Source organism: Melozone crissalis, unplaced genomic scaffold, assembly GCF_028551555.1.
Source record: "Melozone crissalis strain CALT ecotype California unplaced genomic scaffold, PUWL_Pcris_2 ptg000006l_1, whole genome shotgun sequence".
NCBI classification, from domain to species: domain Eukaryota; kingdom Metazoa; phylum Chordata; class Aves; order Passeriformes; family Passerellidae; genus Melozone; species Melozone crissalis.
The window spans coordinates 8,669,674-8,685,957 of record NW_026535784.1 but is presented as its reverse complement, the minus strand read 5'-3'; the positions used below and the strand labels follow the sequence as shown (position 1 = coordinate 8,685,957).

Below are 16,284 nucleotides of genomic sequence, written 5' to 3'. Positions count from 1 at the left end.
ATGGGAATCATCTCCACTTGTGACAACAAGTACAAAAAAAAGATCCTCAAGGTTTCCTAACTAATTAAGAAAACCCTATTATTTCTATAGCCAGGAACTTCTGAACAATTAGTCAAACAGTCTTTATATTTGAAACTTTCCTGCTATCTCTCCAAAACACCTCAAATTATATGGTGAAGACTGTCTGTCACAAAACATATCTCTGAAAAGACTTTTTACTAGAAACTTAGTAATTGTGGTGAATGGCAAAAGAATTTGTGTTTCAGACTAGAAATAAAAGTTTCTTCTTCCTCATTAGTTTCATTCATAAAGAATATGAAGAAGAGCCAAGGCAAACTCATATGTAATCACAGCATGTTTTTCTCAGGTCACAAATCTCTCATAGCCTACCCACCTTGACATTCTTTAGCCCTTTCTCAAACAGGCTAAGCATCTCGGAGAGTTTGTTGTCCGAGTGCACGTTGTACACGGTCCGGCTGCGCTGCTGCAGCAAACCAATGATACACTCATTTTCAATCTGCTCGTGCATCTTAAATTCCTTGAATGTAGCATAAAGGGATTGCAGCAGAGCCCGAAAATCATTGTTGTTGGAGAAGTTGGTCTTGGAAAGCTAGGAAAAAGAAAAGTTCATAAAAAAATAATGAAAATCATGTCAAACTCAAATCCTTAGAATAGGAATCGGCTCCAAGGAATTCATTGCTCCCCTTACTAATAAAATGTAAACATGTTCAGTTTTTAACATAAAACAAAGCCATTAAAATCAAAGTTGTATTTAAGCAACAGAAACTAAATCTTGTGAAACACTGAGGTAAACCAATGTAGAAAGATTTCCTGGCAGAAGTCAATGCAATCTCCCCAGCCCAGAAGATCAGTGACAGGACCTTTCCCAATGCACATTTCTGTCCATACCAAAAAGCCATTTACAGACCCCTGAGCCCATCCTTAGGCATGTACTACCCATAAGGAATTTTGAGTCCTACCAGTGAATACAAACTACATTAGCTGCTGGAGAAGGTTCCCAATGGAGCAAAACCCAACAAATCAAGAGAGATCAAAATTCTAGGTAATACAGTAGTGCCATTTTTACATGTGTACAGTTACCATCAGCAATAATACATTTAAAAACTGCATTTTTCTTCAGTGAACATAGAAAACCAGAGACTTTTCCATTCTTATGCTTTATTCCAAGTGCAGATGAAAGAATCATAGCCTACAGCAGTAGTAGGCTACAAGACCAAGCACTCTAAAAATAGACTCCAATTCAGAAAACAAGCTACCACAATATTCAAAAGTGGCTTACCTACAAAGACTCTGGAATCTATGAATTTTACAAGAAATGAGAATCTGCAACATACATATTACTTACATCAAAAACAACTACAAAGTGAGATATGCAAAACTTTTTTTCATTAACAACCCTTAAATGTACTTACTCATTGTGACATTGCATCGCCACTTCGTGGCAGGCACCAGCAAAATGCAACTGAAACATGCTGGACACCTGCCAAATCCTTATGCAACTCCAAGTCAGCTGTGCATACTGTACATTACATGCTGTACATATGAGCAAAATGACTCTCACTATGGAAAGAGAAAGTTACTTAGCCCCAGAAGTCAGAGAAAACACAAGTGAGGTTTAAGAGGGGTTTTTAGCTTTTCTTTTTTTCCCCAATACTCCTTAGACCAATTACTGACAGAAGTCAGAAAAAACTGATGTCTGTAACACACTGTTAGGATTTGAGCATATGTTGTGCTGTATTCCTAATGGGGAAAGATTTTGGCTTCAAAGGCCATTTCAATCCCCCACAAGGCCCAGAGAATGCAGCCCTAGAAGCAGTGGCACCTCATGAAACTGAGGGCTTGACTTTCTGCACTGAAAAGCAGAAGGCTGAGCCAGCACAGGCAAAGGGCACAGAAACAACTCCTCAGGGCAGGCTCCTCGCCTCCCAGCACCTGTGGGTAACAGCTCAATAACTAACTGGGGTTTCTCAGGTGCCATTTCCTTTGATTAATTAAGGACAGTGTTGATACATTTCATTCTACCCATAAGGATCCACAAAGTGACTGAAGGCAATCTCCAAAGACCATTTTCCCTTCCAAGAATCCCATGTGCTCCCAAATGCTTAGCATTTTGATTGACTTAAAAAATGTAAACAAGACTGCTGAAGTGGGTAACAGGAAGTTTCCACAAATCTACTGTATTCTGCTGTTGGCTTTAAAAACAAATCATGAAATTGTTTCTGATAAAAAACTAGAATCTTCTCATCATCCTGACTCAAAGCCTTTTCAAGACTGAAAATGTTCTGTTGAATCTACCTATTGTCATCCACAGATCAGGAATAAATAAATGATCTCTTTGTGCATGGAATTTAAGAACGTCCATTAGAAATGGATTGTTGTAGAAGCCACTGTAGCATGAAGCACTTGTATATTCACCTCTGCTACTGAGGCTTCCAGCAGATATCCAACAGATTAGGACCTATGGAGAGGATATTGAAGTTCAGTAACTATACTTGAATCAGAAATCACTGCATTAAAAAGGTCAGCCAAAGCTGAGAACAACTGGCTCTTCAGAGGACATGTAGCCTAGCAACAGTCACTTGGTCAGACCTGTAATTTCATTACCAGGATTGATGAAGTCTCATGACAGGGGACCAAGACTATTAACAGACAGCAGCTACTCCATTCCAAGGTCCACTTTTCACCAACTCTAACAAGGAAAACTAGTGCAGGAGTTTAGCAGGGCAAGTAGAAAAATCACACACCCCCAAATTCAAAGAGAGAATGGCAAGGAAGAGGAAATGGACTGTATAATGGATTTTTTTTGACTCATCAAAAATATAAAGCACAGCACATGTGAGAACCTTGAACAGGCTTAAAATACACAGCACTAAACCACAGCCCTCAGTGTTCAAGAAACTTGGGAACCTTCTGGGCTTCTGAAGACATTACATTTAAACAGCTGTACCTTACAGCACAACTGGTTTTGTGTTTGGAATGCAAACTATAACTGAGGAGCAGTACCACAAGAGCAACAGTTTCAGTGGCTCCTGAAATTAAGAATTATTCACAACCCAAACAGCCTGAGCAACCATCCAAACAACACTCAGTCCTTTGTACTGCAATGTCTGTTTGAAACACTTCAGAGACTTATGGCTGATACAGGCATTGTCTAGAAGTAGCCAAGAGCTTTAAAATTTACTTTATTTATTAAACTTTTATTTAAAGAAAATAAATGATGCAATTAAAGCATAGCCATACTTGAAACATCTCTGTAGCTCAGACAAGTATATGCCAGCTTTAGTTGAGTGTCCACCTTATTGGACTATAACAGAGCCATTAACATGGTCAAGGTGAATGTACAGACTTGTAGCAAACATTCATCTTTCCTTACTAAAACACACTGTTTAATTTTTGTGCCTTAAGAACAAGATACCAATCCTGGCAATAGTAACAGCAATTGCTCTTTAGATGGAGCTTCATGCTCACAACACTCAACTGAAATAATTCTACCTTCAACTCTTGCATCTCCCTCATGGCTTCAGTGCTTTCATTAAAAAAAAGTGAAACTTTCTATCTGATGAAGACATAGACATGTCTATCCAAAATGTTGTGAATATATAAGGAAGCTCAAAACTGCTAATTAAATAACCAAACAAAACACAGTATTTAACTTGGTTTCTGAAAGTGTTTTATACATGTGCCAACATGAAAAAATGTCTTCTTAGAAGAAGGAAATTAATTTTCCAGCAATGTTAGTTTACAGTGAGTAAACTGAAACAGTTTTTTCCTACTAACTATGCCAAAAATACATTTAAGGAGTGAAAAACGTTTGCCTCTTCCTTCCAAGCATACTATGAACCAACAAGGAGAAAGCAGCAAAGAGGAATAAAGAAAAAGTACACTGCTCCTATCAGACTAGCACAGCCATAAGCAAAGTTTATGCTGCATGCTAACATTCCCAGTTACAAGTATCTCTATTCCCAACTACAAGCTGGAAAACAACAAAAATTTGAGGAAGGAGAATAGGAGCAAAAAAATTTATTTTTGCACTCTCCCTACAGACTTCACCAATTTAAAATGGAATTGGAATTTCTCGAGGTTAAAAAGTTTAATGTGGCTATAAATTCACAAGCTGCTCAATTTCAAATGAAATTTTTCCCTATAAGCATGTGGACTGTGAACAACCACTAGCCTTAAAAATTCAGTCTGGAAGCTAAAAAATTGAAGGCATTTTTTCTTCCTGGTCTTCTGGATCAATTGTTGTTCTTTTTCATGTGTCATCCCAAGTTACATTTTTGAGAGGTCATTCCTCTATATTCTGTTTTCTATGTATAACCACATCAAGACAATCAGCTGACAGCCATAGGATATGAAATAAAAGATATAATATTCCTGATAATCAATGTAGACTAGAGTTCTACCACTAGTTAACTGATTAGATTTAAAACTAATTTAAAAATAATAAAATATTTTTCATTATGGAACTGATAGACCCTTCTGATTTAAAGAAAAGAGATACCAAGATAAATATCAGGAAAGTTTTTCACCCACAAGGTGGCTGGGAACTGGAACAGGCTCCACAAGGAAGTGGTCACAACACCAAACCTGGCAGAGTTCAAGAAGCTTTTGGACAACACTGTCAGGCACATGGTGTGACTCTTGGGGTTGGGATTCTTGCACAAGGCCAGGAATTGGACTCAGTGATCCTGATGGGTCCCTTCCAACTCAGAATACTCTATTATCCTATTCTACCATTCTATGAAAGAAACCAACTGATTTTTAGAATAGAACAGCACCAGGAGAAAAAAGGAGCAGGCATTACCAGCCAGCTGTATCTTTTCACTGTTACATTCTTACATATTAGCACTCTGCATATGCAGCAGCACTAAAATTCAAAGGACAAACCTGGACTCTGCAAAGGCATTTATCACAATTCCAGGCACAATAAAATGGAGGAACAAAATCCATAACGAGGTGTGCCTGTGTCAACAGCAAGAGCATGTGGTTTCATGTTATAGTTAATCTGCTGGAAATGAGGGCGTGGGCATGGAGCAGGAAACACACCGAGGGAGCTGCCCTGCCCCTGACTGCACATTCCTGCTGCTTCCCACAAGTTGTGCCGGCAATCAGGCAGCTGCACGATGAATCCCTCTGGTTACTGATCCAGGGAGGAGCTCTGCCTTTTACTGGGTTCATTTTTCACCGGGGTGGAGCACTGGCAACACCCAGTCACAAGCCATGTCCTACTTAGGAACCCCCAAGAAGTTCAGTTGATATTGTCCCCAAGGAAGAACTCAGGTGCTGAGGGAGCCAAGCCAAGAGAATGGCTGTCCTCAGTGTTACCTCTCCTTGGCTTGCTCTTTATGTAAAACAGTAAGAGAATTAGCTAAACTGCTCCACACTCCTTTATGTGCATGAAGCCTTAAACCAGGGGAGAAATCAGTTTTCCAGCCTGGGCACTTTTCTTGGCAATGGGTCAACCCAAAATAATAGCAATTATTTAAGCAGGAAGGACAGAACGTGGCAGAACTCAACAAGAAATCCAAAGCTTTCATATGCCCTTTTTTCTGATGTTGTCTTCTCAATGCAACCCAGTCTTCTGTGTAATCTTCTAGCTGTTCTGTAGCATCACTAAAGTCTTGAAGTTGCTTTTTAAAAATCCCAACTACTCAAATAAAAAAACCCAAAACAAACAAAAAGCCCCACAAACCAAAACCAACCAACAAACAGCACAGAAGATTCAGGCACACAGAATTACAGAATTATTTTGTTTTCAAAGAACACTGGCAACAGGGAAGGTGAAACCTCATATTCTATTTTCAAAGGCTAAGATCAAGCTGATAAATGCCAAACATCAGCACAGTGAAAAAACCTCCTGTATTTCCATTTTCGTGGTGTCTTCCATATCAGTGTCTTGTACTATATCCACAGTCAATTTTGTCTAATGAACAAATAGATCAGGTTTTGAATCATGAAGAGCATTTCACAATGAGATATGAATTACAACATGGGACTACTCAACCAAGATTTTCAGTGATGCAATTGCTACAAATGTCAGATCCTCTTGGGGTTCACAGTAGAAAGCACAGCCCAAGATGCATTGATAAAATCAGCTAAGCCTCTTTCACATGTGATTTCCACAGGCAGAAGCTTACCAAGGCTGGAAGAAAAAAGGATATCACCAGGTCTGTAGAGAAGAAACAAACAAACAAAAAAAAAATTTAAACCAATTAAAAAGCTACTAAATATATGAGCTACAAGGACCTTGAATGAAATCATGATGAACACTTGCAACTATGCTGTTATTTATCTACCTGTGTCACACTATTCTGCATGCCATGGAAGATTTCTTTCCTGGTTTATACCCTCAAGGACACAGGTTCCTACTAAGACCTGCTCTTCTGGCCCTCTGCAAGGTCATACCTGAAGCCCCAGGAGTGAAATCTCCCACTGCAGTAACTCACAAAATGTCTTTGCACCTCTGCACCAGCCTGACTCCAAGTTCCTAACACAAAGGTGAACACTGGAAAAATTCACCACCCCAGCTGAATCCATCTTGGGCACTAACTGTAAACGCAAAAAGCCAAGTCTCAACAATTACAACTTGCAGTATTTAATCAGTTAAAGCATATTCTAGGATAGCTGCACAAAACCTGTACTAACACTGATACACACTAATTACAGTTCCTCAGTCCCTGGATTTTTAGAAGACATCAGTTTCTTTCTTTCTTTTTTTTTTTTCTTGTAACACAGAACAGGAGAGAATAACTTGTTGCAAGAAGGACAAAGGTGGGTTGTTACTGCTCTCCAGTTCAGACTGGGAGAGAGGATGAAAAACCAGAGCAGTATGTGAAAGGTGAACAGAAAACTTTTTTCATATAATGCTGGGGCAAAAATAGTTCATAAGCAATTACTTGGGAGAAAAAACTGCTACCATGTCTGGCAGGCAAAAAAAGATATAAAAGAATCTGCTAAGTAAGAAAAAACAGGTGTTTTTGATAGACAAAATTAAATAAACAATGAGAAGGTAGCAACAAGTGCTGGAAGTGTCCTGAAAAAAAGTGAAATTGCTATAGAGCTCTGAAAAACCTCAAGAAAGATAACTGGTACAGCTCCTGATGAAATAGACATAGACAACAAATTGCCCCTCTGTCCCTGGATGCCAATGAGGAGATTTAATTTCCTTCTATCAATGAAGGAATTTCCTTCCATCTTTTGCCTGCAGTGAAAGCACAGTCTGCCTAAGTTTGCAGATTTACCAGGACTAAACACCTCAAGCAGCTCTTTCTTCCCAAACACAGGTGAAGGCAGATGCTCAATGCTACAGCACATTAACTGGGAATAACCAAAAACTGTGAATTTCTAAACACACACTTATTTGAAGCAACACTGGAAAATGAATGGCAGTGTACTAAAAGGGATTTCAAAAGGAGAAAAAGCTTTACCAACTTTTTTATTAGAAACACAGATACACTTATCTTCTTGGAACATGCATTTTCTGCTCTCAAGGCCATCAAGGGAAAACCATTTCACTTTGAAACAGTAAGTCCTAAGTTAATTGGTTGAATTTTTCAGATTTCAGTCCCCTTGGCTGCCAGAAAAAGTATGATCTTGATGTGCTTATATAATGCCCTGTCCAATGCTTTACAATGCCAAATCCACTCAATTCTGAGTATTTTTCACTTCTAAATGGTTCATCATACTACAGGTGACACAAGAAAATCACTAATTTAACATATGAAAACATTTCATTCTCTTCAGCAGAAGCCAAAGGCAAGTGCAGGTAACTTGAACAAAGCATTTAGACTTCAAGAGGACAGAGAACAGAGATTATAAGAGAAGAAAAATTATTTTTTAAGTCAACTATTTAACAGGAAAGGCAGATGACAACAGAAAAAATAATGTCTTCTTTGCTCAAATCTGCATGAAAAAATTAACTAGGAAAAATATTTACAGCAATTAATTTTAGCAAAGAGTCAGAAGTGTAGGCTAGAAAAGAAAAATACTAGTTAAATATTTATGCAAGTTCAATGCATTCAAGTCACCAGAATATGACAAAATTGATCTAAATTTCCAGGAAGAACTAGCCACAGCAATTACTGAACCATGAGAAATAACTGCAGAGGTCTTTTGTAGAAGGATGAGGTCACGGGAGACTGGAGTCAGGCAAACAAAAGAAGGACCTTAGATGCTTTTGCTCGAGCACCCAAAGGTTTCACAATAAAGCTGAGCTGTTAAAGCAGCTGCTCACTCCTGCCATGGTTCATCTTGTTCCCTCCCATACTGACAACCTGGTTCTGGAGCTTGTTTGACCTCTTACTGAGCCAGTTTTCCTGAATCACCTTTCACTTCAGTTCCCCAATGAACTAGCTGCTCATCAAGCAGCCAGACAAGCATGAAGGATATCATCAGCAATTAACCCTTTCAGCAGCCCAGTTATTACAGCCACTCAGCCACAGGATGAATCCACACCAGTTTGGAGAGGCACACACAAGGACGTGAGAACAACCAACCAAACACCAGTACCTTCAATACAGCATTTACGAGAGCAACCATTTTATTTACTCCTAAAGCATCCTAAACTTGCTGGGCAATTCTGTACCACAAAGATTTGAAAACATGCTCTGGCTGCAGTGACTCCACAAGCAAGCAGAAGTTTGAAATCCTATACTGGAAGACATGGTGTCTTGTTTCTGGGGAAGGCCTAGCCAAAATTTAAGCGCAGTCTGTACATAGACCAGAGTCTGCCACTTTAGTAGTCCCAATCTTGAAGCTATAAGAAGTAATAATTGGCCAGCACAGATTTGTTTAGAAAAAAGAATCTGACTTCCTTTTGATAAGATAACCAAACCACCTAAAAGGAAAATGATACATGTTACAGATCATGATCTCTCTAAGGTTTTTGGTATTGTTTTGCCTTACAGCAAAGTAATTGAGCCTGCAGGAATTCACAGGGTAGCTCAAACACTTGCAAACAGTGCTCTCAAGCCCAAGCTACCAGTCTGCAGCCAAACCAAAATGGGATTTTCATTAACAGCTGAAATCTGTGTTTCATTTGTGACAGACACAATACTTTCAGACAGAGCTAGGAAAGCTGGTATTACACAAGTGGCACATTCTCGAGTGCAGAAAACACAAGACCATAATGCGACAACAGAGACTGGACATCAGCATGCTGACTTGGACCAGTGCACAGTGCTCCATACAGGACAGGAGCCTAATGACAAAAATGAAAGGGAATTTGAACATCAGTCCTCAGAGAAGTATGGGATTAGAGGAGCACAAAGCAAGTACGCTGCTGTTAAAAAAAGAACTGCAGAACAACAAATCTGCTCTCCTCGACACCAGCGCTGTCCCGTGGTGCACAAGATTTCAGGCAAGCACAGACATAATCAGGCTGAGGTTCCACAGCAGCTTCAGTCAATGTAGCTGCTGCCTGTCACAGTCCCACTCCCTGCCTCCCACTGGCCTCACTACCGATCTGACCAGGGCTTGCTGGCAGCACTACATCAACAGAAAACCTACCCTGCTTCAGAAAAAAAAATGTTTTCTGCCAGTCTGGAGCCTGAGTCACCTCAAGCACTGATGGGAGCCAGAGAGGCAGGCAATCATAACAGCAGCAGTCAGATAGCTTAAACTGTTAGAGAATGGCAGCTTAGTTCTGACAAAAGCAACAAGTACACTGAGGTACAGTGAGCCTGACCCACGTGATGGAGGAGAATGAATCCGTTTGCTTAAGCTAAGATGGAGGACAGGGCTACAACTGCAGATCAACACAAGATCCTTCTGCAAACGGAGAACGGTTCACTAGAGATGGGAAAACAGAATCTGCTCTATTTGTAGCAAAGATGACGTCAGGCATCAGGACAAGCATTTCAGTTATAAAGACTGCCTGCTGTAGCACTCCACTGCCTACAGGGGGGACATCCTCAGAGCACTTCAAGAATTTTCTCATCATCAGAGTAGGAGACAGATTTGGCAACAGTGTGGATCTCCTTATTAAACACAATTCTAATTACTCACATTATCCAAGTCCAGGGCAGTGTATACAATACAGGTAAAAATGTCATTTAGGAATGCAGCAAAGGTACAGGGAGATCTTTGCCAGCAACAGCTAAAAAAATAGAATAACTTTCCTAAAGCACTAAACAGCTTAAATGTCCAGTTTACTGTTCTGTCTCACATGAAGTCCCGGGAGAACAAAATAAACTGTGTATCTCTGTCCTAAAGGATCATTTAAGTGCCTACGTACTTTATCCATCAGAAACAATGTAATTGTTCTCCTGAGAAGCAAAGATGGACGAGCCCATTTCACCCTCACTAGCATTCGGTGGAATTTACTACATTCAGACACTAGCAGCAACTATATTACAGCATAAAGGGAACCTGATGAACACAGGTAACACGTAACCCACAAAATCAAAGAACCCTCAAGGTCAAACTAAACTTACCAAGAGCATGGCTTTGGAGATTACAACTGACATGTAAGTAGAACTACAGACTTACCTAATTGCAGCATCTCAATCACACAAGAAAGAAATGCAAATACTGGGAGCTTTTCTGGTGCAAAACTGACATTATAAAAAGTCACAGGCATGGCACACACCCCAAGTTCTGCAACAGGGTTAAAGGATGTAAACCTGAACACTTTTTTTAAAAGTGCCATTCCTTCATGTTTGCCCTTATTCAAAAGAAAAGGGGAGCAAGAAAATTCCTGTATAAAAACTGTTAGAAAATGAAAGGCTATGAACATTACAAACTGGATAGTTTTAATAAAATTTTTCAATAGTCAGGAAAACCAGTAATTGCTCCCCCAGAAGCTTTATCAGGCATGGTAAATTTGGTCAAAACTTTGTGGGAGGCTCAATAAAAGTGACAAAAATGCCTCTCTAGGAACAAAACCCAAGCGACTGCAAGATCTGGATGTTTAAATGAAACCTGTTCAGCTCTGCCAACAACACACTAAAACAGCTACCTGGAGTCAGTGGGGGTGTTTGTTTCCATTCAAATAAATCCATTCTGTTACGACAGCACAAATTTTTCTGCCACCGCAGATTAAGTTAATTGCAAATGTACTCTCAACTAAAAGGCAAAGTGAAAGAAACTACACGAGGTCTCCCCTTCTCCTCCCCCCAGACCCTGTGGTCAGCCTGCACAGTTAGCAAATCCTGCAAAAAACAGCTGTAGGTTTTCTTTAACCAGTTAGCAAATGGAAGAGGCGCACGAAAGGATGTGGTGAATCGCAGAGCAGCGCAAGGTGCCATGAGGAAATCGGGAAGCATGAGCTCTCCCATGCTGCTGGCAGCAGTAAGCCATTGTAACTGCCTCTCATGGAACTTCACCGTTCCTGTAAATCTCTCTGGCCAATCTGGTTCTCCCAAACAGCCATTTATGCCCGGAGATGGGAGGCAAAACTTCTTGCAGTAGGAGTGCTGGCTGTGAAGTATCTGCCCAAAACCCTCCCACAACACTCAAAGCTGCTGCAGGGAAGTTTGCCTTTCAGGTGACACACCAGCCTTGATTACTTAACTACTCTGATGCAAGAAGAAAAATTACCTTTGTCCACGAGCCAAATTACTTCTATTAAAAATAAAAGCACATACCTAGGGTACCTTTACACCACCGACCAGCAGAACGCTGTGCACAGACCCCAGGCACGGTCCCGTGCCCTGCCTGAGCGCAAGCACGGCAAGCACGGCCGGGCCGCGCTGCCCGCGCAGGGAGCGCCAGGCCCGGGGCGACTCAGCCGGGCTGCCGAGCCGGGGGGCGCTCCCTGCGCGGCACCGCCGCCCTCCGCGCCGGGCCCAGCGGGACACGGCTCCCGGCAGGGCAGCGAGGGCAGCCCCAGCCCTGCGCGGCCGGGGAGCGGCACCGGTAGCCCGTGAGGGGCTCAGGAGCCCCGCGGCAGCGCAGGGCAGAAGTTACCGGCGGGGCCGGGGCGCTGACAGCTGCGCACTCCCCAAACGCTCCCGCCCGCCCCGGGGCAGCGGTGCGGGGGCCGTCCCGGCCCGTTACCTTGTCGCAATAGAGCCCGACGAGCTGCTTCATGCGCCAGTGCGGGGCGGAGAACACGTCCACCTCCTCGGGGAAGGGAGCCATGTTCTCCCCATGGAGCCGCGCCGCGAACGGCGGCGCGAACGGCGGCGCGAGCATCCGCACCGCGCGTGCGCCCGCCCCGCGTGACCGCGCCCGCCGCCCCGCGCGTGCGCCGCTGGCCCCGCCCCTTCCCGCCAGAAGCGGCAGAGCCGGGCGTGCCTCGGCCTGGGCGGCTGCTGCCGGGCGGCTGCCTGTGAGGGATGTGCTCCTGCTCGGCAGCACAGCCCTAGGTTCGTCCCAGTGGGCTGCAGTACTGCCCGACTGGAGATCCCATGCCTTGGCAAGGCCAAGGTAGCGGCTTGCGGATGTAAAAAACATTTACAGAATCAGTTAGGTTGGAAAAGAGCTCTGAGGTCATGGAGTCCAGCCCGTGACCGAGCACCTTGTCTGCTGGACCATGGCACTGAGTGCCACGTCGCCTTTCCTTACTCCGGGGTTGGTGACTCAGTCACCTCCCTGGGCAGCCCATTCCGATGTCTAACCACCCTTCCTGTGAAGAAATTCTTGCTAATGTCCATCCTAGAGCCTTCCCTGGAGCAGTTGAAGGCTGTCCTGCCCTATAGCTATTTGCCTGGGGTAAACGACCGACCCTCGCCTGCTACAGCTCCTCCCAGGTGTTTGCAGAGAGCAGTGAGGACCCCCTTGGCCTCCCCAGGCTAAACACCCCCAGCTCCCCCAGCTGCTCCTCACAGGGCTTGTGCTCTTGCCCTGCTCTGGATGGGCTCCAGCACCTCAGTGCCCTTCCTGAACTGAGGAACACAGAACTGGACACAGGATTTGCGGTGTGACCTCACCAAGAAAGGTCCTAGGAAAGCTATTTGTGTACGCTGCAGCATGGAATCTGCACCCAACCCTTTGCAGCATTTGTGCCAAACAAGTAAAGTGTGTTTGTTTAACATCCGAGGCGAATGGACCAGAAACACCTGCCTGCCATAGTGATCTGCTTGTGCAACATTTCAAAGTAAACAGGAACACTGCCCCAAGTTGAGATTGCACATCCATTTGACAAAAGCTGTAACTGTCAACCAACACGTAGTGTTGTAAAACTGTTGACCAGCATGGCAATGCTCAGTAAATGTCACCAAAATACTTTGTCAAACACACAATAGATGCAGCAGGCCCTTCTGACTGAAAACTGTACAAGGTCTTTGTTGCAGATATTAAATGTATTAGAGCTAGCGAGGTCATAGGTGTAAGCAATTCATTGTAAATGTGTTGAAATATTTTCAGCAAAGTCACGTGAGTTTTTAGTCTGGTATTTCTCAACATACTAATGTTGGGAATAAAATGCTGGTAAAAACAGTAAATAGTGAACTAAGCAGAAGAGCTCATGAGTGTTACTTAGCTGACGCTGTGCACAATAATCTTTTTATCTCTTTATCTAAGGAAATGGGTCTTAAGCAATTGCAGAGCTAGGCATTTCCTTTTCCATGAATCCCTTCCACCTCAAAGGACTTTTGAACACACTGACCTACTTAGCCATATTTGCAAATATGTGCAAACCTTGAAAGGTTAAATTCTTACAACTTTGGTGTGGGAAAAGAAAGCAGTTACACAGGAGGGAAGAAAGGAAGGCGAAGCACAGGTGTTACACAGCTGGCTAGCCAGCACACAGCTGTGTTTACTGCTTGGCAAGTGAGCAGAGCTCTGGGTTTGGGCTGGAGCATGACTTTCACAGAGAGTGTGCCCTGGCAGACAAGGGAGCAGGTGAGACCTTGTGTTACTGCTGTAGGTGACTGATGCACTGAAGACACAAACCCTTAAGAAACAATGTTTGAAGTTCATTGCTTACAGAGGAGTTTGTGAATATGAGGTCCTATTTCCAGGCCTAGAGCATGTGGCCATACAGAGTTGAGGTTATTCAGAAATTCATGCTTGAGTAGTGGCAGAGGATTAACGTTATCATCTGTTACACCTTCCTACTCCTGGAACTTACCACTCCCAACTGATAGAAATAACAGGAGAGAACATGTTGGTTCCTCGTCTTCTGGGGTTCAGAATGTAAACATTTGCTGCATTTCATGGTTGTTTGGGTTTGTGAACTGTCACAGACATCTTTTCACTAAAAATCCTTTCTTAGGATTTTTTCCCTTCTGAGGAGCTGAGGCCTCAGAAACAAAATGTAAACACTGGTTATCTGCTGCTGTGGAATGCATCAGGTGGATTTTTGATTGGCCCATCTTGGATGTTTATAATTAATGGCCAATCAAGGCTGAGCTATCTCGGACAGAGTGCGAGAGAGCTGCCTTTTGTTATCATTCTTTTCTATTCTATTCTTAGCTTAGCTAGCTTTCTGAGGAAACCTTTCCTTCTATTTCTTTTTAGTATAGTTATAATGTATATATATTATATATTTATATATATCGTAAAATAATAAATCAAGCCTTCTGAAACATGGGGTCAACATTCTCGTCTCTTCCCTCATCCAAGAACCCCTGTGACCACTGTCACAGTGAACTACAGTATCTCCAGAGATGATATGCTGCCAATTTTCTGACTTTTCTTCATGAGCAATAACATCATCTAGGAGAGAAGGGATAGAGAGGAAGGAACAGTGATCTACATCCACCATGAATTGCCAGACCTCAGGAGGCAAGATGGGCAGCCAGTTTGTGGCAGTGAATTACAATACTACAAGAAAAATTACCTGATAAAATTATTAAAATACTGAATTTTCATGGAGTAGTTTAAGGGTTGACTTGGTAATTTTTGACAAGAATATACATGGAAAGATGATTCTGAGGAGGGATTCTTCATTAACGTAACAGAAAAAGAAATCATGAGATTCAGTGACTGGAAGCTAGAAGTAGACAAGTTCAGGCCAGAGCTAAGGTTTTACTCTCAACTCTGGAACCCTGGAAATTGTTAGAATATTTAGAACAAAATATGAAATATTCAGAACAAAAATATGAACACAAATTTAAAATGGCTGTGCTGAGTCAGATCAGAGGCCCTCCTGGCCTGATGTTGTGTTTCTAGACATTGCCAGTGGGGAAAGGAAGCTTGAGAGGAGCTGAAATGGGGATCCTAACAACTCTTGGATCCACTTCCTCTGGGATGTTTTGACAGGTTGTCTATTTGTTAAGGAACCCACATCTTCTTTCCCAAGGTGCTGTGTCCTAACCAGGTGTGCACTTGGAGAAACATTCAGTATCTGTGTGACTTCTTAACTTATACTGTATACTTTAAGCAAAAGTTTCTAGCCTTGATGCAAAAATCAGTGACAATTTCTGCACATTTCTCTATAGAAGATCACATCACATTCTGGTTTCTGTTAGATTCTGAAATTACTGAGCAAAATTTGATTGCAGCAAAGTCAATAATAAAAGAAAATGTTCAGTGACTTCCATGGCTATTGCACTCTCTAGTCCTGAATCCAAAGTATTGGCTTGAAACCATTTTATTATTGTTCTGGTGCCCTATCTGCATGGACATAGAGAGGTTAGGAAGAGAAATAGGAATAAAAAGCATTAGAGAAGCAACAGGAGTAAAGTACATAATTTCCTATGTCTCTGCCATATCAAGCACAACATTTCACATCCATTTCTGAGTAAATCTGAAGTAAGTCTTTCCTGAAGACTCTGCTGCAGGTAGCAACCAATTGGCTATATTTCATCACATTTATAGCAGAAATCCATCATCAGGAATTTACTCAATGATTAGCCAGATTTTTCCCTCAGCAAAATCCACCAGCTGAGTACCAGTGCATCAACAGAAGTGTGACACTACTTCATAAATAAGCACACAAAAATAAAGTTATGTATTCACTGAGGGAAAGAAAGAGAGAAAGAAAGAAAGAAAGAAAGAAAGAAAGAAAGAAAGAAAGAAAGAAAGAAAGAACGAACCAGCATGGTTCCTCAGTAATGTGAGTGCAAAAATACTTGGAGGTTGAATTTATTTTTTTAAAGGAAAAAAACCCAATGTGGTTGTATTTGCAGCAGTGTGTACCAGAGAATATTCTGAAGATTAGATTGATTGGTGCCTTTTGACGTTCTAACAGAGTACTTAGGGGAAAGAACCTGGAGGAGGATGACAACAGAAGCTGAAGACATTTGTTCAGTGCACAGGGTATAAACTGTAACCCTTATGTTTCTCATTATGATTGATTCATGACTGCAAGGCAGGGTTTTTTCACGAACACATGATGCACATGTCGTCACAACAAAATGCCACTGTCACTGCCCA

At 42.1% G+C, this 16,284-nt stretch overlaps 1 protein-coding gene across 1 annotated transcript in view; it reads right to left on the bottom strand.

Annotated features, from left to right (window-relative positions):
- The window catches only part of FBXL5 (F-box and leucine rich repeat protein 5), a 33,867-nt gene extending 21,708 nt beyond the window's left edge, over nucleotides 1-12,159 (bottom strand). Inside the window, exons 1-2 of the mRNA XM_054291815.1 lie at nucleotides 12,019-12,159; nucleotides 395-610 (exon numbers count right to left, since the gene is read on the bottom strand). Of these exons, the coding sequence (XP_054147790.1) occupies nucleotides 395-610; nucleotides 12,019-12,156 (354 nt within the window). The 5' untranslated portion in view covers nucleotides 12,157-12,159. The remainder of the gene's footprint in view (nucleotides 1-394; nucleotides 611-12,018) is intronic.
- Nucleotides 12,160-16,284: the final 4,125 nt, after the last annotated feature.